Source organism: Giraffa tippelskirchi, chromosome 6 (assembly GCF_054371585.1).
Source record: "Giraffa tippelskirchi isolate mGirTip1 chromosome 6, T2T-mGirTip1v1.2.pri, whole genome shotgun sequence".
Classification (NCBI taxonomy): Eukaryota; Metazoa; Chordata; class Mammalia; order Artiodactyla; family Giraffidae; genus Giraffa; species Giraffa tippelskirchi.
Window position 1 is genome coordinate 143,805,261 of NC_137280.1, and position 25,911 is coordinate 143,831,171.

General features: G+C 47.5%; 1 protein-coding gene and 1 pseudogene across 4 annotated transcripts in view; one reads left to right on the top strand and one right to left on the bottom strand.

Annotated features, from left to right (window-relative positions):
- Window positions 1-25,911, bottom strand: part of CCNJL (cyclin J like) — a 79,790-nt gene that overhangs the window by 22,578 nt on the left and 31,301 nt on the right. For all 4 annotated transcript variants that reach the window (XM_081500581.1, XM_081500582.1, XM_081500579.1 and 1 more), the window contains one exon: window positions 10,016-10,229. In XM_081500581.1, coding sequence (XP_081356707.1) covers window positions 10,016-10,229 — 214 coding nt within the window. The remainder of the gene's footprint in view (window positions 1-10,015; window positions 10,230-25,911) is intronic.
- LOC145509406 (small ribosomal subunit protein eS26 pseudogene) lies at window positions 62-899 on the top strand (annotated as a pseudogene).

The window sequence follows — 25,911 nt, forward strand, 5'->3', positions numbered from 1 at the left end:
CATTTCCTTTGGGTCTGAAAGGAGTTCTAAAACAAACCTCCTCTCTCACCTCATTTCCTAGATCACCAAGAAAAGAAGGAACAATGATCCTACAGAAAAAAATCCGTGCTCACGTGCAGCCTGTTCACAGCGCCAACTACGCCCAATGCATGCCCAAGGATAAGGCCATTAAGAAGTTTGTCATTCAGACTTTCCTCGAGGTCCAGTGGTTAAGAATCCGCCTCCCAATGCAAGGGACATTGGTCCCTGCCACACCCTGGTCCAGGAAGATCCCACATGCCTCGGGGGCAACTAAGCTCATGCAACACAACTACTGAAGGCCACACCCTAGCAGCCTGTGGCCCGCAACAGGAGAAGCCACTGCAATGAGAAGCTTGTGCACCACAACTAGATAGCAGCCCCTACTCTCTGCAACTAGAGAAAGCCCATGCGCAGCAACAAAGACTCAGTGCAGCCAAAAATAAGTATTTTTTTCTTCTTAAAAAAATTTGTCATTCGGAACATCGTAGAGGCCGTAGCCATCAGGGACGACAATTCTGAAGCAAGTGTTTTTGACGTCTCTGTGCTTCCCAAGCTCTATGTGAAACAACACTATTGTGTGAACTGTACCATTCACAGCACAGTAGTCAACCTGGCATCATTCTCAGAAAGCGCCGAAGGACAGAACAACACCACCCTGATTTAGATCTGCGGGTGCTGCTCCACGACCTCCACCGAAGCCCATTAAAGGAGATGAGTCCTTAAAGACTGAAGAAATACTGTTCTCTGAAAAGACAATAAAACGGAAATCATACTTTTCTTTTTTAAAAATAATTCTATTTATTTTTTTCTTTGGCTGTGCTGAGTCTTTACTGCCTTGAGGGCTACTCTCCATCTGCAGTGGGCAGGCTTCTCACTGAGGTGCCTTCTCTTGTTGCAGAGCACAGGCTCTAGGGCGCTCGAGGGCTTCAGTATTTGCAGAATGTGGGCTCAGTAGTTGTGGTGCATGGGCTTAGCTGCTCCGTGGCATCTTTCCAGACCAGGGTTCAAACCCATATCTCCTGCATGGGCAGGTGGATTCTTTACCACTGAAAAGGGAAGCCTGGAAATTATACTGAAGAGAAAAAGAAAAGAAAAGAAAAGAACCGAACGCTGCCTTGCTGGTCCTACTGTAACCAATGCAGACAATTGGTGGGTGCCTCATGGAGGGCAGAATGCTGTGACTAGAGGTGTGAACACCCCACCACGCAGAGTCCAAGTCTCCTTGGCAAGGCAGGGAGGGGCTCTAATCTGGAGGACAGACTCTGGGTGTGGGGAACTGGTGGCCCAATGATGAAGGACTCTGAACTCCGCCCTCTAAGCCTTCAGCACTAGCAGGAGGATGCTTATAATGCAATCCTGGCTGTGAGAGCGGAGAAAGTACCGTAAGACACCGAGCAGTCACTGCTCGGTGGGTTCAAGGTTACTCTAAGTAAGAAAATAAAGATGCCTAGATCCCAGTAGCCAAACTGCAAATAGCATGAGGAACAGAGAGGGCACCCAACGTCAATATCCTAGTCATGGTGTGAGCCAAAATATTCTCCTAACAGTAAGGACACTTGGATCTTCTCAGCAGGGTGACTGGCTTGTCCTTGGCATGTGCCCAGGACTTGCTGGTCATGCTTGGCTTGAAGCCTGCTTTCTTAGGAGGCGGGCTTGATCCACTTTGTGCTCCACTATGCGCCGCTGAGTCTTCCAGGTCAACTGCTACTGTTCACCCCATCTCCCTGAGGTTGACCGCTGCGTCTGGCATACAGCAAAGGCGGAATACAGGTTTTTTGACTATTTTACCCATGTGGGGTCAAAGGCTCTTGAACACTGCATGATAAATCAACTCATTCACCTCAAGATTCCCCCTCCCCTCAAAAAATCTCTGAGACCAGAACAGCAGGCCTTCGCCAAACAGGTCTGGGTAGGGCAAATGGTGCAGTTTTTCAGTTTCTAGCCCAGTCAGCTGTCTGACAGGCACTTCACACAAAATCGCTCCCCTCAAATAGTTCTAAGCCTGCCAGGCTGCAGAAACAGGAACAGGAAATGGAAAATCACCATGTCCTCGATCTCTGTACAGTAACACTGGAGCTGCTTGGCATGGCCCTCACATGACAGACCACTGTTTCTAGCCTGCCTTGTGCTGTGTGGCCACTGCTGAAATACTACGGATTAGAATATGCACCACTGACACTGCAGCAGCTTTCTGGAGGAAGTAACACACACTGGTCATATCAAGTGCACGCATCAAAGGTAAGACCCATCCTGACTTCTGAAACGTGAAACGATGGCAGGAAGGAAACACAGGGCTGACCACTCTTGCATGAGAGGCAGGGAGCACTAAATTATTTCCGCAACAGGGACAGCCAAGTTTCCTTGCAGATTTGAGCCTAATCCTATAAATAAGCCTCACACTTTTTTTGAAGCACACCCCTGAACAAGGCTAGCTGGAAAAATCACCCCCATTTGCATCTGTTGAGACACAGGAGTTGCAGGTTCGATCCCTGGGTTGGGAAGATCCTCTGGAGGACGAAATGGCAACCCACTCCAGTATTCTTGCCTGGAAAACCCCATGGACAGAGAAGCTTTGAGGGCCACAGTCCAAAGGGTTGCAAAAGGTTGCTCCGACACGACTGAGCATGCAGGCACACAAGGCAGCCTGTGATTGGTGCCCCAATGGGGTCCCAAGCATCCCTGGCTTTAGGGGGAGCTGGGGCATCTTCCTTCATCCCTGTCAAGGAGGGACATCAGGAGGGATTAGGGCTGCTTTCAGGTTTCCGAAATCATCTCAAAATCTCGGAGGGAGCGACCCCATCCCCCCACTCCGCTGGCAAAGAAGCTGCTTCTCAGCTGCTAAGTAATCAAAGCAGGGGAAGGGGAGGGGAAGGATACAGGGGTAAGAGAGAAGGAGGAAGACAGTTTACTGAGAGAAAGACAGGCCTCTTCTAGAATCTACGGAGGCCCAGAGGCAGTGCTTCTTTTGGTACCTTCACTAAGAGATGAGGCTACTGATGTCCGGCTTAAGAAGCCTTAAAAGCAGTTGCTGTGGGAACTCATTTCTTACCTGGGTATCCTGGACATCACAAGGCAGAAAGGCAGGATGCAAATGCCCTCCCCGCTGGGAAGCCCTAGTGGACAGTGATGAGGGGCCAGGATGGGGGAGGGACATGGCTCTCCTTCTGATGGTGGAGAAGCGTGGCTCCAAAGGCTCCCGCCCACTAAGTTCAACTGAAGAAAAAAGGATCTCCTCAGCTGTTGATTTCAGTGCAACCTACCAAAATCTTGCATGCACACACCTCTGACCGAAGCCATCACATCTCCGGGAATTTATCCCACAAACGTACTTCAGTGTGCAAAGATGCAAGGGAAAGGACAGTTGTTGTCACACTGTGTAAAGCAGTGTTAAAACAAAAAAAAAGATGACAGTGTAAATATGCATTGACAGAGAAATCATTCTACAGATGCCAGTGTTTATAACATCGAGAACTCTGCACTCAGTATAAAGAGTAAGGTACATCCACAAAGACTGACAGGAAAGACGTTCCTTAATGTACCACAAAGAAAGCACCTTTGGTGTTAACCCACTTGTGCAGATGTAACTAATTCTGATTATTCACGGTGCACACTGATCTGGTGAACACAGAACCATGCTCCTAGAGGGAAGATACAGGGTTAGCTTCCTGTCAGTCTGATGACAATCAATCAACACATAAGCTTTTTTGGACTTCCCTAGTGGTTCTGTGGTTAAGAATCAATCCCTGGTCCAAGAAGATTCCACATGCCACGGAGCAGCTATGTCCATGTGCCACAACTACTGAGCCCATGTGCCTAGAGCCCGGGCTCCAAAAGAGAAGCCATGGCAACAAGAAGCCCACGCACAGAAGCTAGAGAAAGCCTGAGTGCAGCAACAAAGACCCAGTGGAGCCCAAAAAAAACCCCTACATAACCTTTTCTGTGTATTTTTGTTTAATATATCATTGATTTATGATCACTGAACTCACAACTAACAGCACTATACCTCTTGCCTGAACAAAGCTTACCTAACACACAAATGTTCTCCTAAGAAACACACAGCACAGCCTTCCTAAACGCAAGAACAGAATACCATAGTTCAACATGATGGTGGGGGCTCATTTCACACAGCAAAATCATCAACAAGCAGAAAAATAAGAAAACAAAGCACTAAACAGAGCAAAAAAGGCCACCTGATATTTGCTATTAGCATGAGAGCTGAAATGAGAAAGCACAGAGCTGCCCCCAAAGTTCCAGAAATATTGTTTTTGGAGTCACAAATAAATTTCAGTGAGTAGGTGAATCTGCAAGTACGGAATCTTGGTTCATGAAAGCTGACTGTATGTTTGTATACACAAAGAATATTCCTAGAAAATAGATTCGACCGATTTAGGGAAAAGATGTAAGAAACTGTTCCCCTCAGTTGTCTCTGGAGAGTGGGATGGGCAACAGATTTTTTATTTTATTCTTTGAATCTCATTACAAGTGAGCGTACCACTGCTAATTTTAAAACTACCAGAGGGAGATGGGCCTACTACAGGTAAGCACAGCACAGCAGGACTGACTCAGGCCCAGCTAAGGGAGCCTGCCCTGCAGGAAGACCCGAGTACAGAGAGGGGTCCTTGCAGAGACCATGGGATCACCCTCCTGCTTGATGCCTCCCTCTCCTGGGGAGGAGGATGGGGGCTGAGATGAAGCCCAGCACTGGACTCCAGCTCAGCTACAAAAATATGGAAGTCAGAATTTTATCCCAAGAAACACATGGACTCATCCCCCTGAGCTCCCATAGCTTTTCACAAATCAGAAGTCAGGGGCAGGATGAGGTTCACTGACAATTCAGCACTCAGAAACCTTGCTTTCCCAGGGAGCGGTTGGGGGTCTAAAAGTCACAATGAAAGAAAACAGAAGCTTGCAAAGAGAAAGTATAATGGAATTGGGATTAGCTGGAAAGAAAGAATGAAAAAAAGAATGATAAAAGGAGGAAGGGGGGAAATCTGGCAATTTTGTTTACTGGGCAGTTTATATAGCTGTTAACCTATGATTCATTCCCTCGCCAACCCTGAGAAATGAAAATAGGTTTATTTTCTCAATTATGAAAATACATAAGTACATCTAGATCTGGAACGATACACCCCAAACTTTGGGAATGGGACTATGGATTTGGGGAGAAACTGATTTTTTTACGCTAGGTGCTTCTGTTCCTTTTGGATTCTTTTTAACAATAAAAAAATAAAAATATACAGTAAACAAAATATATATATATATAGTAAGTCTCCTACACATGAACCTTCAAGTTGCGAACACTCAAAGATGCAAATGTGTGTTCCGTCAATGTCAGGTGTGAGTGAAACTGCAGCCTGCTCTGTCTCCTATTGCTGACGATCCTTCGGCACTACCATCTCCCACCTCCTCTCCCTCCTCCAGTCAGTAACTCTTCTTGCCTGTTCAATCGATACCAGCCTCTGTCTGCCAGCTGTTGTACTGTATTACTGTACTTTTCAAGGTACTGTACTGCAAGATTAAAAATGTTTTATTTTTTGTTTTTATGTGTTATTTGTATGAAAACTATTACAAACTTATTACAGTACAGTACTACATAGTAGATTGTATTAGTTGGGTACCTAGGCTGACTTTGCTGGACTTTCAAACAAATTTGGACTTATGAATGCATTCTCAAAACACAACTTGTTCATATGTCGGGGACTTACTATATCTCATACTTTTTATATCATCATCATAAGATCTTATACTACATTTAAGGCCCTGCCATCCTAGCAAAATGCCACTGGTCATGCCTCTTGCCTTTCTGGTTTTCTTTCCCTCTCTCTCTCCTTTCTCTCCTTCCCTGGTCCATATCCTGGGGATAAGGACTCAGCACACATTCATCTCTGAACAGCAATAACCAGGCAAAGGCAAAACTCCAAGTTTCCTTCAAAAAGTTCAACACAGAATAACCACCTATGGGCAGCAATTCCACTACTATGCTGATACCCAAAAGAATTGAAAATAAATGTTCAAACAAAATTGGTACTCAAATGTTCACAGCAGCACTAATCCTAGCAGCCAAAAGGTGAAAACCACCCAAATGTCCATCAACACATGAATGGATAAACAAAACTGTGGTCCGTCCATACAGCCATTACAAGGAATGAGGTACTGAAGTACTGATACATGCTACAACATGGATGAATCTTAAAAACTTACAGTAAAGGAAACCAGACATAAAAAGGTCACATATTGCATGATTCCTTTCCGTATGCAATATCCAGAATAGGCAACTCCATACAGACACAAAACAGACTGGTGGTTGCCAGGGGCTGGGGGTGGGAAGGAATGGGAACTGACTGCTTAATGGGGTACATGGGCACCTTTCGGGGTGATGGACATGTTCTGGAAATAGAGCTGATGGCTGTACAACAGTGGTATGTGAACTAAATGCCACGGAACTGCACACTTTACAGTGGTTAAAACAGTAGATTCTATGTTGTGATATGAATTCTACCTCGATTAAAAACAAAAAAGCAAAATTCCAAACTGCGTGACTTTGGGCCTCTCTGAACCTACAGAATGGGCAGATGACAGCACGACTACACGGGCTGGTTGCGAGGCTTCTAAGTGATGTGTGTATGAAGTGACTGGCCTAGGGCTGGGCGGGTAAAGAGGGACCAGTAAGCAATGTAGCTGCCCCATTAGGATGACGATTATGTGGCATGGTCAAAGCCAACTCACCTGCAAGTGGTGGGGTTTCTGTGCTGTCAAATTGCCCTTTTAATTAAACAACAACAACAACCAAAAGACAGCTGGGGAGGGTGCTCTATGAGATGAAAAACTACAGAAGACAGTGGCTCTATTCTATTTATGGCACATTTATATCTAGATTATACTTACAGTAGGAGTCTCTCCAGGTAAAGAATCTGCCTGCAAATGCAGGAGACATAAGTTTGATCCCTGGGTTGGGAAGATCCCCTGGAGGAGGAAATGGCACCTCACTCCAGTATTCTTGCCTGGGAAATCCCATGGACAGAGGACTGGTGGGCTACAGTCTATGGGGTCACAAAAGAGTTGGACAAGACTTAGTGACTGAACAACAATAACGGGAGTCTCTCCTCTGTTAAGGAAGGAAATGAAGTTAACTTGGTCATACAGGGACTTCCCTGGTGGTCCAGTGGTTAAGAATCTACTTAGCAATGCAGGGGATGAAAAAGAAATACGTAAAACTTGATCATAGAGAGGCAAAAGGCAGCTTTGCCACTGGTCTGCCATGGAACAGCCCACAAACTCTTGCCCTTCTTCCTCCATCCAGTCTGGAGACATGGGTCCTTGACTGGCTTCTGTTTTATGGGATCAGAGAGACTGTGTAGGTGAGAGGGTTCCATCTATGCAAGACCCTTACCTGGAAGCAGCTGCAAAAACCCAAGAACTGTCACCCTTCTTATCTGGGAATTAATTATTTGCTAGGAAATTAGCAGAACTCAGAACCTCCTGAGCAAGGTGACCTCCCCTGTGGCTGACAGTTGGCCTGGGGAGAGGAGAAGGAGGAATTAATAGGATTTCAGGCTGTCATGGAAACTTTTCTTTCCTGGGGCCTGTGAGCATATGGCAGGTGTCCTGAAAAATCCGTTCCTGCCACTTGAGGCTGGCTGCTGCCCTCAGACATGTGTGTGTGTGTGGGGGTCCGCCTCTCTGTCTGAAAGGCCCCCGCCCTCTGTCATGACAGCCACAGCACAAAGAAGTCCCCAGTGCACACCTCCTGCCCCAGCTCCCCAGACAGACGCTGGAGCCTTGGTGGCCTCTTGGAAATCCAAGTCCCCTGCCCCAGGGGCCTCGATGCAGCCCACAGATCACAGATAGCAGCAAGCCAGAGGCCACGGCGCAGACACCCTGAGGGCCCCCGAAATGCAATGCCCGTCCTGCCTTCTGCTGACAGGGACATCTCTCCAGCCCCCCAGCTCCTCCCAAGACCAAAGAGAGCTGCGTGCTGATTTGGGACTTTGAAGTAGCAAGCAGGCCAGTCTCCCAGCAAGCCGGGATCCCCTATATCACAGGGGAAAGCCAACTGGCCCAAGGTAGAGAAAATCACAAATAGGAAGGCTGTAAACCCAAAGCTGGCAAAGGGATTATAGATAACAGCAGGTGGCAGGTGCCAGGATGGAAAACAAGGCAGAATGTTAAAAAATTCTAATGCCATGTGTTTGGAACTGGGTGATGGTGATGAAGGGTTCATAGCAGTGTGCCAGGGACAGACAAAGCCACTGGAGAAAATGGGCATGGTCTTCTTGAAGCATCAGCGGGAATCAAAGAATGGGGAAGGGCCCCCTGTAATAAAATAGGACAATAACATAATGTAGCGACAAAGGCAAAATCTGATTAGATATCAAGGAAATACGACTGCAGCTGGTCACTCTGGGGTATCTGGTCCTCTGCATTAAGGGCAACTTGGAGAAGTGTGGATGCCCCACTCTAAGGCAACCCTTGGCTCCATTCATTTCCTTTAGTCCACAAATACTACATTCTGAGGCCTTACCATGTGCTCCTTTTCCCCTCTGAAACTCACTGCTTAGTGGGGGTGTGCTGCTCAGTCACTCAGTCTTGTCCGACTCTTGGACTGTAGCCTACAGGTTGGACTGCGACCCCATGGACTGTAGCCTGCAGGTTCCTCTGTCCATGGGATTCTCCAGGCAAGAATACTGGAGTAGGTAGCCATTCCCTTCTCCAGGGGATCTTTCCAACCCAGGAATTGAACCAACATCTCCGGAATCTCCTGTGTCTCCTGCACTGCAGGCGGATTCTTTACAGCTGAGCCATCAGGGAAGCCTGCTTAGTGGGGGAGGTGGGTTTTAATTAAAAATCCACGAAGCTGTGGAACTGTATATCAGAGACACCTTACACTCACTCTGCAGGCAGTGGTGGAGGCTTTCTTGGGGACGCAAGTGCCGTCTAAATAAGACCTGATGGGCGGGGGAAGAGAATGGGAAGCGCTCTGGGCAGAGGGAACAGCATATGCAAAGCTCTGTGACAGGAGAGCAGGGGGACTGGCTGGAACCCAGGGATGGAAGAGGAGAAAGGCATGAGGTCAGAGAGGCAGGACCCTGACAGCTGGTCCTTTTAAGACTGTCGGTAAACCAGGGGGCGATTTTAAAGTGGCAGCATGATATGGCAGACTGTGTTTGAACCAGACCAGGAGCATGTTCATTTCCTACCTAGGCAGACAGACAGGTGGTCAAAGCCATGCTGTGTTTTAGTGAGGTCTCATTGAAAGAGGCCTGTGCCCAGGCCTGACAACTATATGAAGGGTCCTGCTTGGGCCCCACACAAGCAGTCACATTTCTAAACACATCTAAGGACAGTGGTTGTTAGAGTTCCCCACTCACCCACGTAGCACATTCAGAGGCACCATGTCAGAAAGGAGGTAACATAGGGTTAAGATACAGATTCTGGCATTGTGCATTTCTGGGCTCAAATCCTATCTGCTATAGACCCACGGCAAATTTCTTAACCTCTCTGGGCGTCGGTGAAATGCAAGTACTCAAAGATCTGTCTTCTAGAGTCATTATGTGGATTCTTTTAAGATCAAGTTGCTAAAATCCTTATGCCTTATAGCCTGGTACACTTTAAATGCTAAAGAAAATGTTGATTATTATTACTATAGTTTGCATTCAGCTAGGGCTTCCCTGGTGGCTCAGATGGTAAAGAGTCTGCCTGTAGTGCGGGAGACCCAGGTTTGATCCCTAGGTCGGGAAGATCTCCTGGAGAAGGAAATGGCAACCCCACTCCAGTATTCTTGCCTGGGAAATCCCATGGATAGAGGAGCCTGGCAGGCTCCAGTCCATGGGGTTGCAAAGAGTTGGACACGACTGAGCAACTTCACTTTTTCGCATTCAGCTAAGGATGAATACAGAAGATGCACAAAGACGATGGAAATGTAGAACAATTTGGGAGCACGTGGGCTCGTGGAGCGGGAGGGCACGGCACAGCGAAGGAAGTGGGTTCCACATACTTGCGAGCAGGAGGCAGGAGACCGCCACGGCGTACAGCTGCTTGGAGGTGGTGATGTCATAGCGATCCAGGAAGTGATCCAGCAGGTAGACAGCCAGGTGCCGGGCAGCGGGGCAGAGCTGGCAGTGGCTGCTCAGCAGGGTCAAGATGTCAACGAAGAACCGGCGGCTCTTCAGGAGCGGGGAGTGGGCTCGGAAGGTGGGCAGCTTCAGCTCCTGGAACAGGCAGGGCAGAAGAGGGGGTCAGGGCTGCCTCCCGGGAGCCTCAGGGCCTACCTGCTGGCTAGTGAGGGAGCATCAATTCCCTCCATTCCCTCTTCGCTTTCCTTCAAGACCCAGATGGCAATCCCTCTGTTCTAGAAACTCTTGGGACCATCTGCCTCCCACCCTCACTGAGCACAGTCTCGTAAAGTGTCAACAACATGAAGACAGAGGCAAGGGAAGCAGCCGGTCATTCCCAGCAACAGGTCAACTGCCTGAGATGCACAAGGCCATAACACACATAGGAGGACTTAACTTGGAGACCCAAGTCCAAATTCAGGTTTTTCCACTCAACCAGGTTGTATGACCTAGGTCAGCCCACCTTCACCTTGGCTTCCTTTCCAACAGCTGAGGATTAAATGAAAAACGGATGTAAAGCATCAAACACCGAGCAACCTCTCAGGGTCCCCGGCTTAATTTCCTCTGTGGGTGGGATTGTGAGAAACGATGTTTTGAAAAAAATTCAGTGTGAGAAAAGTTGTTAACTTTGAGCACAAGGACTTCCCTGGTGGTCCAGTGGTTAATATTCCACGCTCCCAATGCAGGGGGGCCAGGTTCAATCCCTGGTCAGGGAACTAGATCCCACATGCCACAACTACGACTTGACACGCCACAACTAAGAGTTCACATGCCACAACTAAAGATCTCATATGCCGCAACTAAAACATCCTGCATGACACAGTGAAGATCAGAGACCCTGAGTGCCTCAACTCAGACCTGGCCCAGCCTAATCAATAAGTACATTTTTTGAAAAACTAGAGTACAGAGAACTCCAAATAGCCTTCACCGAGATTTCTTAGTTGTTACCTTACCTTTTCTTTCTCTATATACACACTTTTTCTAAAAGTAAGTGGATGAAACTGGAGCCCATTATACAGAGTGAGGTAAGCCAGAAAGAAAAACACCAATACAGTATACTAAGGCATATATATGGAATTTGAAAGATGGTAATGATAACCCTATATGCGAGACAGAATAAGAGACACAGATACATAGAACAGTCTTATGGACTCTGAGGGAGAAGGTGAGGGTGGGACGTTCTGAGAGAATAGCATTGAAACATGTATATTATCATATGTGAAACAGAACACCATTCCAGGTTCGATGCATGAGACAAATGCTCAGGGCTGGGGCAATGGGATGACCCAGAGGGATGGGATGGGGAGGGAGGTGGGACGGGGGTTCAGGATGGGGAACACATGTAAACCCATGGCTGATTCATGTCAATGTATGGCAAAAACCACTACAATATTGTAAAGTAATTAGACCCCAACTAAAATAAATAAATTTATTTTAAAAAATAAATAAATAAAATAAAATAAAAGTAAGTTCCAGCCATCTTATGTCCCATGTGAAGGTGACTCTTCCTTCGTAATTTATATACTACTGTGTCATCTGAATTTATCAGTCTAACACAAGTAAATGCAACAAGAGAACTACGTCACCCAAGATTTTGATGAATGAAAAAATTTTCTTATACCTCTATCATACATTTAACCAAGCAGACCAGGCACAATTTACTTAGGAAATGTCTTAGTGACATTTTGGCAAAAAGGGAAACAAAAAAGAAGCAAAAATCCAGGAAAAACAGAAAGAAGAGGCTGCAGAAAAGGAATTGTGAGAGCTCACTAAGGGCAGGTTAGTGAGGGGGATGAGATTAAAACAAACTGTGAAGCTCCCCTGCCTAACACCCTCTTTTAACCCTGGGGCTGTGAATAGCAACAGCTTTGGGACAAGGAGATATCTGTTCATTCACTCATTTAAGAGATACCAATTCATTCATTTCACTCAATAAGTATCAAGTAACTTCTATATATCAGGCATTATTCTAGGCAGAGGGGGTACAATCAGAAATGAGACAGACACAGACATGATTGTAAGATTAAAACTGTAGAACTCTTAAAAAAAAAAAAACAGGAGCAAATCTTTATGATTAGGTTAGACAGTGGTTTCTTTGATATGACATACAAAACCGAAGGAACCCAAAAAAAAAGGAAAAAACTGCATAAGTTAGATTTCAAAATTTAAAACTTTCAAAAGACACCATCAAGAAAATGAAAGGATAACCCACGGGATGGGAGAAAATATTTGGAAATCATAGATCAGTGATTTAGATCAGACTCTAATTCAAACTATACAAAGAACTCTTACAACTCATCAACAAAAAGACCAACAACCCAATTTAAAAACGGGCAAGTGATTGAACAGATATTTCTTCAAAGAAGGTATAGAAATTACCAATAAGCACATGAAAAGATGCTCAACATTACTGATCTTTAGGAAAATGCAAATCAAAACCACAATCAGATACCACTTCACATCCATTAGAATGGCTATTATAAAAACAAAAACGGAAAATAACACATGTTGGTGAGAATGTGAACAAACTGGAACAAATTGGAACCCTCATACACTGCTGGTGGGAAAGAAAAATGGTGCAGCCAACGTGGAAAATGATTTGGCAGCTCCTCAAAATGTAAGAGTTACCGCATGACCTAGCAATTCCAATCCTTAGTGTACACTCAACAGAAATGGAAATAGATGACCACACAAAAACTTGTACTGGAATGTTCATAGCAGCATGATTCATAATAGCCCCAAAATGAAAACAACCCAAATGTCCACTAACTGATGAATGGAAATATATGGTATACCCATCCCATGGAATATTATTATTCCACAAAAAGGAATGAAATACTGGTATATGTTACAATTTGGATGAACCTTGAGAACATTATGTTAAGTGAAAAAAAATCCATTCATAAAAGGCCACATATCATAGGACTCTCTTTATATGAAATGTGCAGCACAGGAAAATATTAGGGAACTGTAGACCAAAGCTGTCTGCCTTGGTCAGGCATGGTAATAACCACTTGCATGAGTTGTCTCACAACAGGAGGTCAGAGGTACCCATAAGGAACATGGTGCTGCCACTGAAAACTAACCAGGAAAATGTGGGAGGGGCCAAAAGGAGAGAGGAGTCACCAACCCATAATAAGTCCTGCCATCCTCCCAGAAACCCTCCCTTGGCAGAGAGATCCTGGCACCACCAGGAAGGACCCTAGTCAGACCAAAACTGGGCACAAGCAAGATGATTGTCCAGAGACAACCTGGTAAGCTAATCCCATTACCATAAAAACTGAGACTGTGAGCCATGTGGCAGAGGAACCCTTTGCCTAGGAGGAGGGAACCCCCTCCTGGGTTCCCTTACCCCACTGTTCTCTGCCTGGGCTCCCCTTCCCAATAAAGTATTTTGCTTTGTAAGGACATGTGTCTCCTCGGACAATTCGCTATCGATGTTACACAAGAGGCCACTCTTGGGCCCTGGAAGGGGTCCCGCTTCTGGTAACAAATCCATACAAACAGGAAGTAGATTAGCGATTGCTGGAAGCTGGGGGCAGGTGGGAAGGTTAATGGCACGAGGAACTTGCTAATGGATATCAGGGTTCTTTTAGGAATGATGAAAATGTTCTTAAATTAGATAGTGTCGATGGTTGTACAACTCTGTGAATACACTAAAAGCAACTGAATGTGTACTTCAAAAGGGTGAAAGTTATGGTATGTGAACGATATCTCAATAAAGCTGCTATGAAAAAAAATTAGATGGGCACATCACCCACTCTAATGGAGATTATGGCCCTGTTGGAAAGAGATGACCATCAAAGAGTAAGGCAACTGCAGAATTCCAAACTGGGGTCAGCACTACAGAGGAAAGCTGTGGACACTGGTAAAGCTGCTCGTCTTCCCTGAGGGAGGGGAGGTCTGCTCTCTGAAAGCGAAGCCTGGTAGAGATTTCATGCTAGGATCTCTTCTCTGACTTATTCCCCCAGAACCTGAGGCCACAACACCACTCTCTCAGTAGCCCTAAAGCTGTGATCATGGAAGGTGCCCAACGCCTGATCAATTATTTCCTGTCCCTAACATTACACATGAAGAAACTGAGTGTGACAAAGTCCTGTAACCCCAGGGCTTAACTAACAAGAAATATTAGATCTGAGACTAGAGGAATTTTAATGTATCCTTTTCCTCAACCTTTTATTATTTTTTTAAATCATGGAGAAAATCTTTTCTAATAAACAATTTTTAACTGAAGTATAGTTGATTCACAATATTTTGTTAATTTCAGGTTACAGCCAAAGTAATTCAGCTAACATATCTATTTTTTCAGATTCTTTTCCACTATAGGTTATTACAAGATATTGACTACAGTTCCCTGTGCTATACAGTATATCCTTATTCTTTAAATATTTTATATGCATCTGTTAGTCCCATATTCCTAATTTATCCACCCCTCCTTTCCCCTTTGGTAACAAAGTTTGTTTTTTATGCCTGTGAGTCTGTTTCTGTTTTATAAATAAATTCATTTGCATTATTTTTAGATTCCACATATAAGTGATACCACATATTTGCCTTTCTCTACCTGACTTACTTCATTTAGTAAGTCACATGATAATGATACTCTCTAGGTCTGTCTATCCATGCTGCTGCAAATGGCATTATTTCATTCTTTTTTATGGCTGAATAATAATCTGCTGTATATATGTACCACATCTTCTTTATCCATTCATCTGTTGATGCACATTTAGGTTGCTCCCAAGTCTTGGCTATTGTGCTGCTATGAACATTGGTGCGCATGTATCTTTTAGAGATAGAACTTTCATCTTTTCTGGATATATGCCCAGGAATGGGGTTGCTGGATGATAATGGCAACTCTATTTTTTTAGTTTTTTAGGGAATGTCCACACTGTTTTCCACAGCGGTTGCACCAATTTACATTCCATTCCCTGGTGGTTCAGTGGTAAAGAATCCACCTGCAATGCAGGAGATGTGGGTTCAATCCTTGGGTCAAGAAGATAGCCCCGGAGAAGGAAATGTCAACCCACTCCAGCTTTCTTGCCTGGGAACTCCCATGGACAGAGGAGCCTGGTGGGCTACAGTTCACCGAGTCGCAAAGACTTAGCAACTAAACAACAACAAAACAGTGTAGAAGGGTTCCCTTCTCTCCACATCCTCTCCAGCATTTATTATGTGCAGACTTTTAAAATCACGGACAAAGTCTTCACTTCTTTAAGGAAAGGATTTGACTTCTTTGGGTATTTTTCATCTTCACTGTGTGATGGATTCATGCTACCACCACGGGACTTCAAGCTCCTTGAGGGTGAGAGTCTGGGTCTGCTCTTACTCCCGCTTGTTTTGCTACCACCCTAGTGTGACAAGAACATGGTCAGATGCCTGGAATTAAATGGTGAAGGAGTGAAGGAAGGGAGGGGGGGGAGAAGGGAGGGACTGCAGTAGTGAGTACTGACTGCCCAGGGCCCAGAGGAAGGTGTGGCCACTTGTGTAGAGTAGCAAGTCAGGGGGAACCTCAAGGAGACCTGTCTAGTCAAATTATGGAAGGAAGTCTAGGAACTAACCTGTTGAAGATGAAGGGGGAAAGGAAGTTCAGCTGGAAACACAGCACCTGCAAGGCCACACTGGTGTCCCATCTGGGGAAGCTGGAGCCCTTGGAACAGCCAGAGAGGGAGAATATGCTTGAACAAAGCAGGTTGCGAGGGTGGACAGGGTCTCAGTATATGTCCTGCTAAGATGGTAAAGAACACACCTGCCAATGCAGGAGACATAAGAGACACAGGTTCAATCCCTGGGTCGGGAAGATCCCTTGGAGGAGGGAATGACAACCCACTCCAGTATTCCTGCCTAGAAAATCCTATGGACAGAGGAGCCTGGCAGGCTACAGTCCATGGGGTCGCAAAAGAGTTGGACACGACTAAAGGGACTTAACATGTAAGATATCCCACCTGCTCTGTGGGCAATGGGAGCCAGTGAAGGGTTTGGAGCAGGGCAATGACAGTGAAGGGTTTAGAGCAGAGTGGCCTTGCAGGGAAGATCTGTCAGTCAGGCCCGCTCTGGCTTATAGCCAGACAGCTGGTTGCTGCTAAGTGGCTTCAGTCATGTCCGACTCGGTGCGACCCCATAGACGGCAGCCCACCAGGCTCTGCCGTCCCTGGGATTCTCCAGGCAAGAACACTGGAGTGGGCTGCCATTTCCTTCTCCAATGCGTGAAAGGGAAAAGTGCAAGTGAAGTCGCTCAGTCGTGTCTGACTCTTAGCGACCCCATGGACTGCAGCCTACCAGGCTCCTCCGTCCATGGGATTTCCCAGGCAAGAGTACTGGAGTGGGGTGCCATTGCCTTCTCCAAAGACAGCTGGTAGCAGCAGCCAATTTGCAGCTGCAGCCCTCTCATCACCAGGACCCCCTTCCAACCCTAAAGCAGCCCCCACAACTTTGCAGCTTACTTGTGTATTTCCTCTAAGCAGAGGGTTCTAAGGCTCTTGACAAGAAGCAACAACAATCTCTGACTCTTAGTGTTCCATAGGCAACAGCTGCCGGAAATTAGCGAAGTGACCTTTGGCCTGGGTTGCAATGCCCTCATCCAGGCAGTTCAAAGGCTCCAAACACAAGAAGTCAGATATGCAATGTCCTGACTTCTCTCTGGTTTTAGCTCAGACCGACAGAGCTTCATTCCCATCCTCTGCATTTTCCCTTGTGTAGGAGAAGCTCAAAGCAAGATGCTGTACGTCTTTCCTCTGCATACCTTCCTGCAGAAAGAGCCCACCAGCTTGAGCAGATTCTCTGAGGAAGCCATCAGTACCTAAAACAGCTATGGACCTTTGGAACAGGCAATAATAGCTCAAGAAGGAGTCAGCAGGTAGGGCTTCATGGAAAAGGCTGTTCTCAAGGGTGTGCACGCTTCTAGGAAGGAGAACAGCTGTCTGTGATGCTTCGCAGCTCCACTTCTGCTCATCCCTCAGACACAGGTTTAATCGTCACTTCCAAAGAGAGGCTTTCTCTGATCCCTCATCATTCTAAATCAGGTGCCCCTTGTTAGCACGCTGTTCTTCAAGACCAGTATTTACTTATTTACGTGTCTCTTCCTGCTAAACTCTAGCTGCAAAGAGCAGGAGCCACATCCACCCTGCCAATACCAACTGCCCAGAGCCTGGCACAGGGGCAGGTGCTCAAAAAAAAATCTCTGCACAAGTTAAAAAAAGGAATGAACATCCATCAGAAGGCAAGGAAGAAACGTACATGCATGTTACTAAGTGAAAGAAGGCAATCTGAAAGGCCTACATACTATGATTCCAACTCTATGACAATCTGGACTAGGAAAAACTAGGGAGAAAGTGAAGGAAAGATCAGTGGTTGCCAGAGGTTGGGTGGGGGAGAGATGAACAGGGGGTGCACAGAGGACTTTCAGGGCAGTTAAACTACTCGGTATGGTACTATAATGGTGGAGACATGTCATTCCACATTTGTCGAAACTCACAGAACATACACCACCAACAGTGACCCCCAGTGTAAACTTTGGTCTGGGGTAATGTGTTTATGTAGGTTCACTACAGGAGCGCTTCCTGAGCCGCCCCTCACTGGCTGCTCCTTTGTTTCTGGAATTTAGGTGCCTATTTGTAGGTTCACTGACTGTTAACAAATGGACCCTTCTGGTGGGGGTTGTTGATAGTGGAGGAGGCTGTGGATGTGGAGGGGAGGTGGGGTACACGGGAAATCTCTGTACCTTCTGTTCAATATGCTGTGAACCTAAAACTGCCTGAAAAACAAAGTCAGTTAAAAAATAAGAATGAACACAAGGATATCCCTCCCTGTTCCAGATATACTCCTCCACACATAGGGAAACAGCCTGGCACGGATTGTAACATTAGGCAGCTCTGGGGTGGAATCTCACCTCCATTATTTACTAACCCTGGACATGTGAATTCTGAACCCCACTGTCCTCACCTGAAAAGGAGGTCACACTGTCATAATGTAAAGCGTGTGGCACTTAACAGCACTTAGGCCTGCCTTTCCCTCAAACTGGGCAATCAACCCTCAGATAAGTTGAGCTTATCTGCCTCTGTCGGGCTCTCAAAGGAACCTGATTTGTACTGCTGAAGGAGACACTCTACCTGAGGGTTTATAGCTGGGCTGGGGTGGGGAGAAGGGGGTGGCGGTGCAGAGAAAGCAGCCTGCCTCCCTGTGCTGTGCAGAGACCGAGAGCCAAAGGAAATTAGGACTCTGAGCCTTCGCTTCTGCTCTGCACCTCAGAGCAGGGCGATTCTTTGGGAAATGAGCAACAATGCAGGGCGCCAGCGTGCCTACCCTGCTGGGTTGAGAGTCCAGCCAATTACTCCCCTAACCCAATTGCGCGGGGGCTGGGGGGTGTGTGCCGGGGAAGGCATCCATTACAAGGGCTTTGCTCTAAGGATCGCATTCCTCCCGGAGCACTCTTGACCTAAGGCAGCTGGGTGCATGAAGCCAGCCCCTCTGCTGAGCAGCCTGAATTCCAGAAACAAAAGAGCAGCCAGCGAGGGGGGTGCTCAGGAAGCGCTCCTGGATTAGGCAGGCACTTGGCAGGCAGGCAGGCAGCTGCTGGCAAGGGCGGAAAGGGGGCAGGAACTGGCCAGGCAGGGTGACCCTGCTCGTGGTGGGGGCAGGGGCAGCATCAGTGTGGCTGGCACAAAAGCCACAGTGAGAAGGGGAGGGGCAGACAGAGGCTTCCTGAAACTCTTCCTCCCTAGACCTTTATCACCTGAGCCAGACGGGAGATCTTTTGTCTGCCCTCCCAGAAGGCTGATTGCCCAGTTTGAGCAGGTGGGGGCACAAAGACAGATGGTTGTGATGGGGTTGGGGAGGGTGGGTAGGTGGGAATCCATCTTAAAAAACAAACAAAAAAAAAAACAAAAAACCCCCTGCTTTTGCTATCTCAGTTGTTATTGTTTAGTCACTAAGCCGTGTCCGATTCTTTTGCGACCCCATGGACTGTAGCCCACCAGGCTCCTCTATCCAAGGGACTTCCCAGGCAAGAATAGTGGAATGGTTGCCATACCCTCCTCCAGGGGATCTTCCTGAGCCAGGGACTGATCTGGTACAGTTAAGGGCAAATGAGCATCTGCTGAATGAGGGAATGAATGTATTAGTGAATGAATGGAGTGTTCTGTGATGAACACAGGTACAACCCAAGCAACACCAATTGGGGAACTTTCCTCCACCTGGGGCCTTCTCTGCCCTCCTCCCCCAGGTCTCCCTTACCTGGTCCTGTACTCTTCCCTGGGGGTAACCAACCTAGTTGGGGGACACTCCCAGGGTGAGAAACCCCAGAGGTGCCATCCTGGAAGAGAGGAGGGTGATGGGTGTCAGGACAGGCTGGAGTCCTTTAGAAACACTCTCCTGCCTACCCAAGGGCTCTTCCAGAGGCTTCCAAAGCAGAAAGAGGGCTGCCTGAGAGGGACAGGGCTCCGAGAAAGACCAGGGACAAACGAATCACGACCTACACGAAGCCCCAAACCAAGTGACACACAGAGGCGGCAGGGCCGGCCAGAGTCCAGGTGTCCAGACCCCTCCCTCACCCCCAGCACAGAGGCACTGACCTTGGCAGAGGTGGCAAGCCCTGCACACCTGCGCTGTGCTCAGATGTGTCTGGAAACAGGAGTGAGGCCAGCTGCAAGGGCAGTCTGACAGACCCGGAGCCCACAGCCGGGAGAGTTGGGCGGGGACCCCAGCCTGTCACTGCTGCAGGACGGGTGGGCAGGAAATTCAGAGTGTGCTCCTCACACACAGGCTCTGCTCACATTTTGAGGCTAACCTCAGAGGGCTCTGAGGGTCACGTGCACTGTGAAAGTTCAGCCAGTCACCCCTGGTTTCTCACAATGGGAGCAAAGGAAGTCTTCATTTGACCCCGTGATGTCCTGCGCTGTGTTACTTTCTAATTGCCTATTAACCCACTCTTCCTGCCGATATCAACTTAAAGGTCACTTCTGAAGAGAGTGTCCCCAGGGCATGGCCCTGTCAGAACTCAGGGGCGTCCAGGACTTTCTCTCCATCCCTCCATCCATCAATCCACTATCCTTCTTCGCCCCTGACTGCAGACATCATGAGGGCAGGGACTGCGTTCGTCTTGTTCAGCTCCAGGACACCAACGCCTGACACAAAAGAGATACTCAATTCTTCTAATCTCCAAATTTTGGGAACAGTAAATACTGGAAATGAAAAGGCAGGAAAAAACGAGTTACTCCTGATCTTATGTTGAATAAAACTATTCATCTAGCTGGGCAATTTGAACTACTCAAAGCCTGGCAATGTGGGGGCGGGGGTTGGGGGAGATGTTGAATTCCAGGGGAAAGAGAAAGCTGTCCTTGCCTTGTGGTGGCGTATGCCTCAGTCTACCCAGCAGCAACCTAGGGTAACCAAGGAAGAAGCAGGTCAGTGTTTACAGAGGACTGGAAGCTTTAAGAATCTAAATCAGACCCTCCATACTTGGTCATTTCAAAAATAGTGCTTCCTGACACGTGTCCCATGTCACCCCAGCCCCTGAAGAAGAGGATTCTGGGGGCCATTAGTTTGGGAACACTGCATACCGCACTGAGTGTGCACGCTCAGTCACTCAGCTGTGTCCAACTCTTTGTGACCCCATGTACTGTCACCCACCAGGCTCCTCTGTCTATGGGATTCTTCAGGCAAGAATACTGGAATGGGTTGCCATCTTCTGCACCAGGGGATCTTCCTGACCTAGGGATCAAAGTGGTGTCTTCCTGCAAGTCTGCTGCACTGCAGGCAGATTCCTACCTCTGAGCCACCAGGGAAGCCCACTACTACATTGCTCCTTCCTAAAAGGCATCATATATCAGCACATTAGACGCCCAGAAACATTTGTTCAGAAAAAACTCAGTTTTGAGAAACTCTGGGTTAAATTTATCCACTGACCACTATCACCCCCACCCATCCTTTTCGGTGCTTTACGGTGCTGGCAGCTGGGACCCCAGCACATCTGCAAGGCAAGACTCTGGTGAAAATCCCTGGCACATTGCCTAGTAATCTGATGACTCTAAACTTAGAGACTAACTGAAAAGTTTGCTGAGATGGAAAACCACAGCTTCCACCTGCAGAATGGACCCTGGTAAGAACTTCCACATGGCAGTGGTATTAAGGAGCCTAGGAGGGGCACAAGAGGTCAAAGACGCCAGCCACAGAAGTCCCAGGCAGCCAGGTGCTGGGTGCCCTGCCTTGAGCGGTCCGGGGACTGGGCCCCAGATTAACCCCTGCCCACCCCATCCCACCTCATGCATGTGCTGCGAATGCGTGCTCAGTCACCTCAGTCCTGTCCGACTCTTTGCAACCCTATGAACTGTAGACCGCCAGGCTCCACTGTCTATGGGGGGGATTCTCCAGGCAAGAATACTGGAGTGGGTTGCCATGCCCTCCTCCAGGGGGTCTTCCCAACCCAGGGATAGAACCCATGTTTCCCGCAACTCCTGCATTGCAGGTGGATTCTTTACTGCTGAGCCACCAGGGAAGCCCATCTTACACAACATATATATAACTTTGGCAGCATCCTGTCCTCCATAAACACAGACCTGGGTTCCTCCTTGATAATCTCTGTTGTTACTGGATAGACTGAGGTACATGCTATCCCAAGGCAAGGACAGAGCTTTCTCTTTGTCCTGGATTACACCTCCCCTCTGGTCTTCATGAGAACCTGGACTTGCTCATTATGACGAATAGTTTTGTATAACCTCCCATTTCATATATATGAATCATATACAGAATTTGAAAGCTTATACGTCATTAGGCAGACACTACATCTCATGCATTTTGTCCTCTCATCCTCCAACAGGCCCATGAGATGGGGATCACCGGCATCCTGGTGTTCTAGACCAGGACGACTCAGAGAAGCTAAGTAACCTGCTGAAGCCCATCCAGTTAATGAAGGCTATATCTGAATCTGGGCTTTCTGACTCTGTGCTCTTAATACTATGTTTTGGGGCCTCCATGGGATAATTTAGGCTTGTGTTTTCCTTCCAAAATAATGTTATATGAAACCGTTTATAAAATATCTTACCACTATAGAAATTTTAGAAAATGTCATGAGTACTAAGAACATTAAATCACCAGTAATCCCGCACTGGGAGATAACTGTGAGTCCATACAAGTCTTGTTACATGCCCTTCTGACATTGCTTCTCTACACAGAGATGCCCCCAACAACCTAACCCAGTTCAGGCTCTCCTCTCAACACTCCCCATCTTGACGTGGGCCCAGGCAGGGGAACTGCCGCTAACACTAGCAGAACCCAGAAGACTGAGGCTCAGAAGCGCAATGGCCCAGGCCACACTGCAGGTCAGTGGCAAATCCTGGCATGGACATCAGAGGAGCTGGCCAGGCCTGGGATGGGACATGGCTTTGAGTGTGACAACTGCTGCATAAACAGGCCAAGGTGCAGAGCAGGGCCGAGCTGCCCTCCCACACCAGCCACTGAAAGAAACCCACTCGGGGTCTCCTCCCAGGGTCTCCCACCAAGCTCTTCCTCCCTGCTGCCAACTGTTGCCTCCCTAGGGAGGCTGGGCCTCCAGGCACTGGGCCAGCTGCTTGGGAAACAGCTCCAGGGCTTGAGTCTGCCTGAGAACAAAGAGCAGCAAGATGGTGAAGAAACACCATGGGTAACCAAGGTGACCAACAGGAAGTGGAGACTTGCAAATGGAAAGGGAGAGAGAAAGGGGAGGGGTGGGCTGATTCTTCAGAGGCCTCAGGAGGACAGGCTGCAGACCTGGGAGGCCCTGCAAAGCCGGAGGATCACCCACCCCTCCCTCCCCTTCGCGAACTGATTGCTTCATAGAGCTCGAGCAGGCATTTTCCGTAAAGAATCAACTTCTCTGCTGGAACATTATTTCAACATCCTCTAGAGGGTGGCCTGCGGTACACGAAGCCAACAAGGCTGGTCACATCCTCTCCTGCTGATGTCTGGCCTGCAGCTTCCTTCCAGCAGAGAGAGGTCACCCCGAGCTACCCCACCTCTCATGGCCCCCCTCCTCCCCCGAACTCTGCAAATGGTAGGAAGGCCAGCTCCAAACACACTTCCTCATTCCCAGGAGACAGAGCCACTGCCCTTCAGGGCACAAAGGCAAGTCTGAGCACCACCCCCCAGGTGACACCCTTACACCCCCCCGAAAAAATGCCACCACCCCCCCCCGAGTTCTTCCTTAACAGCTTCCTGATATGACCCTGTCCCACACCTTCTGAACTGGAGGTGCCCCTCATTCTTCCACACCCTCTGTCACCTAGGGGCAGGGGTCATGGTGTGCCCCCTTCCACACTGGTTCTTTGCAATAGGTCCAACCCTCACAACTCTTCTTTTCCCCTGGGTCACCATTCCTAAGCTGTGGCTTTCACTCCACACTTTCAGCTACCTGTCCTAATTTCCAGATTCCTTTTGATGCATTCTCCTGGGCATCCTGACCCTACTGTGCAGCCAGAAACAGGTCGGTAGTGGTAACCACCACCACTAAGCCCCAGCTGCTCCAGCTGGGATTCCAGTTCCCTGCTGACCTGGGCTCCCGCACCTGTGGCCAGTTGATCACAGGCACTGGAATCTCATGGGGATCTACTGAGACATGGAGGCTGCCCCCCGGTACTGAGTTGGGATAGCATCTCCGCCAGATTCACATCCACCCAGAACCTTAGAATGTGACCTTATTTGGAAATAGTGTCTTTACAGAGGCAATCAAGATAATTAGAGTGGGCCCTAATCCAATGACTGGTGTCCTTATAGGAAGAGAAAACAGAGACACACAGAGGGAAGACCAGACAAAGACAAGAAAAGGGCCAGGTGAAGATGGACGCAGAGAACAGACTGATGAAGCTACACGCCAAGGAATGTCAAAGCATGGCCAGCAACCACCATATGCTGGAAGAAGCAAGGAAGGATCCTCCCTGCAAGCCTCTGGAGGGAGCACCACACTGTAAACACCTTGATTTTAGACTTCTGGCCTTCAGAACTACAAGGGAATACACTTCTGCTATTGTAAGTCACCCAGTTTGAGGCAGCCCTAGTAATCTACTATACTCCCCATTTCCTATCTTGCTGACTCAGTCCTCCTGTGATGGAGCTGGGCATCTCTCTGCGCTTTACAAGCACTTCATGTGAGCCTGGTGCTTGGCTGTAAGCTCCATGAAGGTGGAGAATTTTGTTTTGCTCACACTTATATCCCCAGCATATGGACTTCCCTGGTGGCTCAGATGGTAAAAGCATCTACCTGCAATGCAGCAGACCCGGGTTCAATCCCTGGGTCGGGAAGATCCCCCTGGAGAAGGAAATGGCCACTCACTTCAGTACTCGTGACTGGAAAATCCCATGGACAGACAGAGGAGCCTGGTAGGCTACAGTCCATGGGGTGGCAAAGAGTCGGACACGGCTGAGCGACTTCACTTTCACTATATCCCCAGTGTGCTATATCCCCAGCTAGCAGTGCATGGCATGTGATCAGCTGCTAAAAAACATGTGCTGAATGAAAGAATCAAGGTGGACCAGCATGCAAGAACTAACTCCGCCTTGGTCAGGACATTTTAGTTCTGTTCAGTCCCTCAGCTGTGTCCAACTCTTTGCGACCTCTTGGACTGCAGCACACCAGGCTTCCCTGTCCATCACCAACTCCTGGAGGTTACTCAAACTCATGTCCATCAAGTCACTGATGCCATTCAACCATCTCATCCTCTGTTGCCCCCTTCTCCTCCTGCTTTCAACCTTTCCTAGCATCAGGGTCTTTTCAAATGATTCAGTTTTTCACATCAGGTAGCCAAAGTATTGGAGTTTCAGCTTCAGCATCAGTCCTTCCAAAGAATATTCAGGGTTAATTTCCTTTAGGATCGACTGGTTTGATTTCCTTGCAATCCAAGAGACTCTCAAGAGTCTTCTCCAACACCACAGTTCAAAAGCATCAATTCTTTGGCACTCAGCTTTCTTTATAGTGCAACTCTCACATCCATACATGACCACTGGAAAAACCACAGCTTTGACTAGATGGACCTTTGTTGGCAAAGTAATATCTCTGCTTTTTAATATGCTATCTAGGCTGGTCATAGCTTTTCTTCCAAGGAGCAAGCGTCTTTTAATTTCATGGCTGCAGTCATCATCTGCAGTGATTTTGGAGCCCCAAAAAGTAAAGTCTGCCACTGTTTCCATTCTTTCCCTATTTGCCATGAAGTGATGTAACTGGATGCCATGATCTTAGTTTTCTGAATGCTGAGATTTAAGCCAGCTTTTTCACTCTCCTCTTTCACTTTCATCAAGAGGCTCTTTTGTTCTTCTCTTTCTTCCCTAAGCATGGTGTCATCTGCATATCTGAGATTACTGATATTTCTCCCGGCAATCTTGATTCCAGCTTGTGCTTCATCCAGCTCAGCATTTTGCATGATGTACTCTGCATGTAAATTAAATAAGCAGGGTGACAATATACAGCCTTGATGTATTCCTTCCCCAAATTAAGCAACTTTAACAATCAAATGAGATAATGTGCATCAAACATTCAACAATGTCTGGCATGTGGTACCTAATAAACGCCTACTCCCTTAATTTAGAGGGCAGTGGGAGCCTTGAAAAATTACACAGAAACTAGCAATTGCTGGAAAGAGCATTCCAACAACAATCTTCACCATGAAAAAGGCCAATCCCTCAGCAATGGAAAATCACTTTGTTCCAACAAGTAAGAAACTTTAAATCTTTCACTCTGTTTGTTAACTGGTTCCTATGATCCTATTGCCTAATATTCTCAAGTCTTCCCACTTCCTGCCCTGGTTCAGAGGCCATCTCTTTG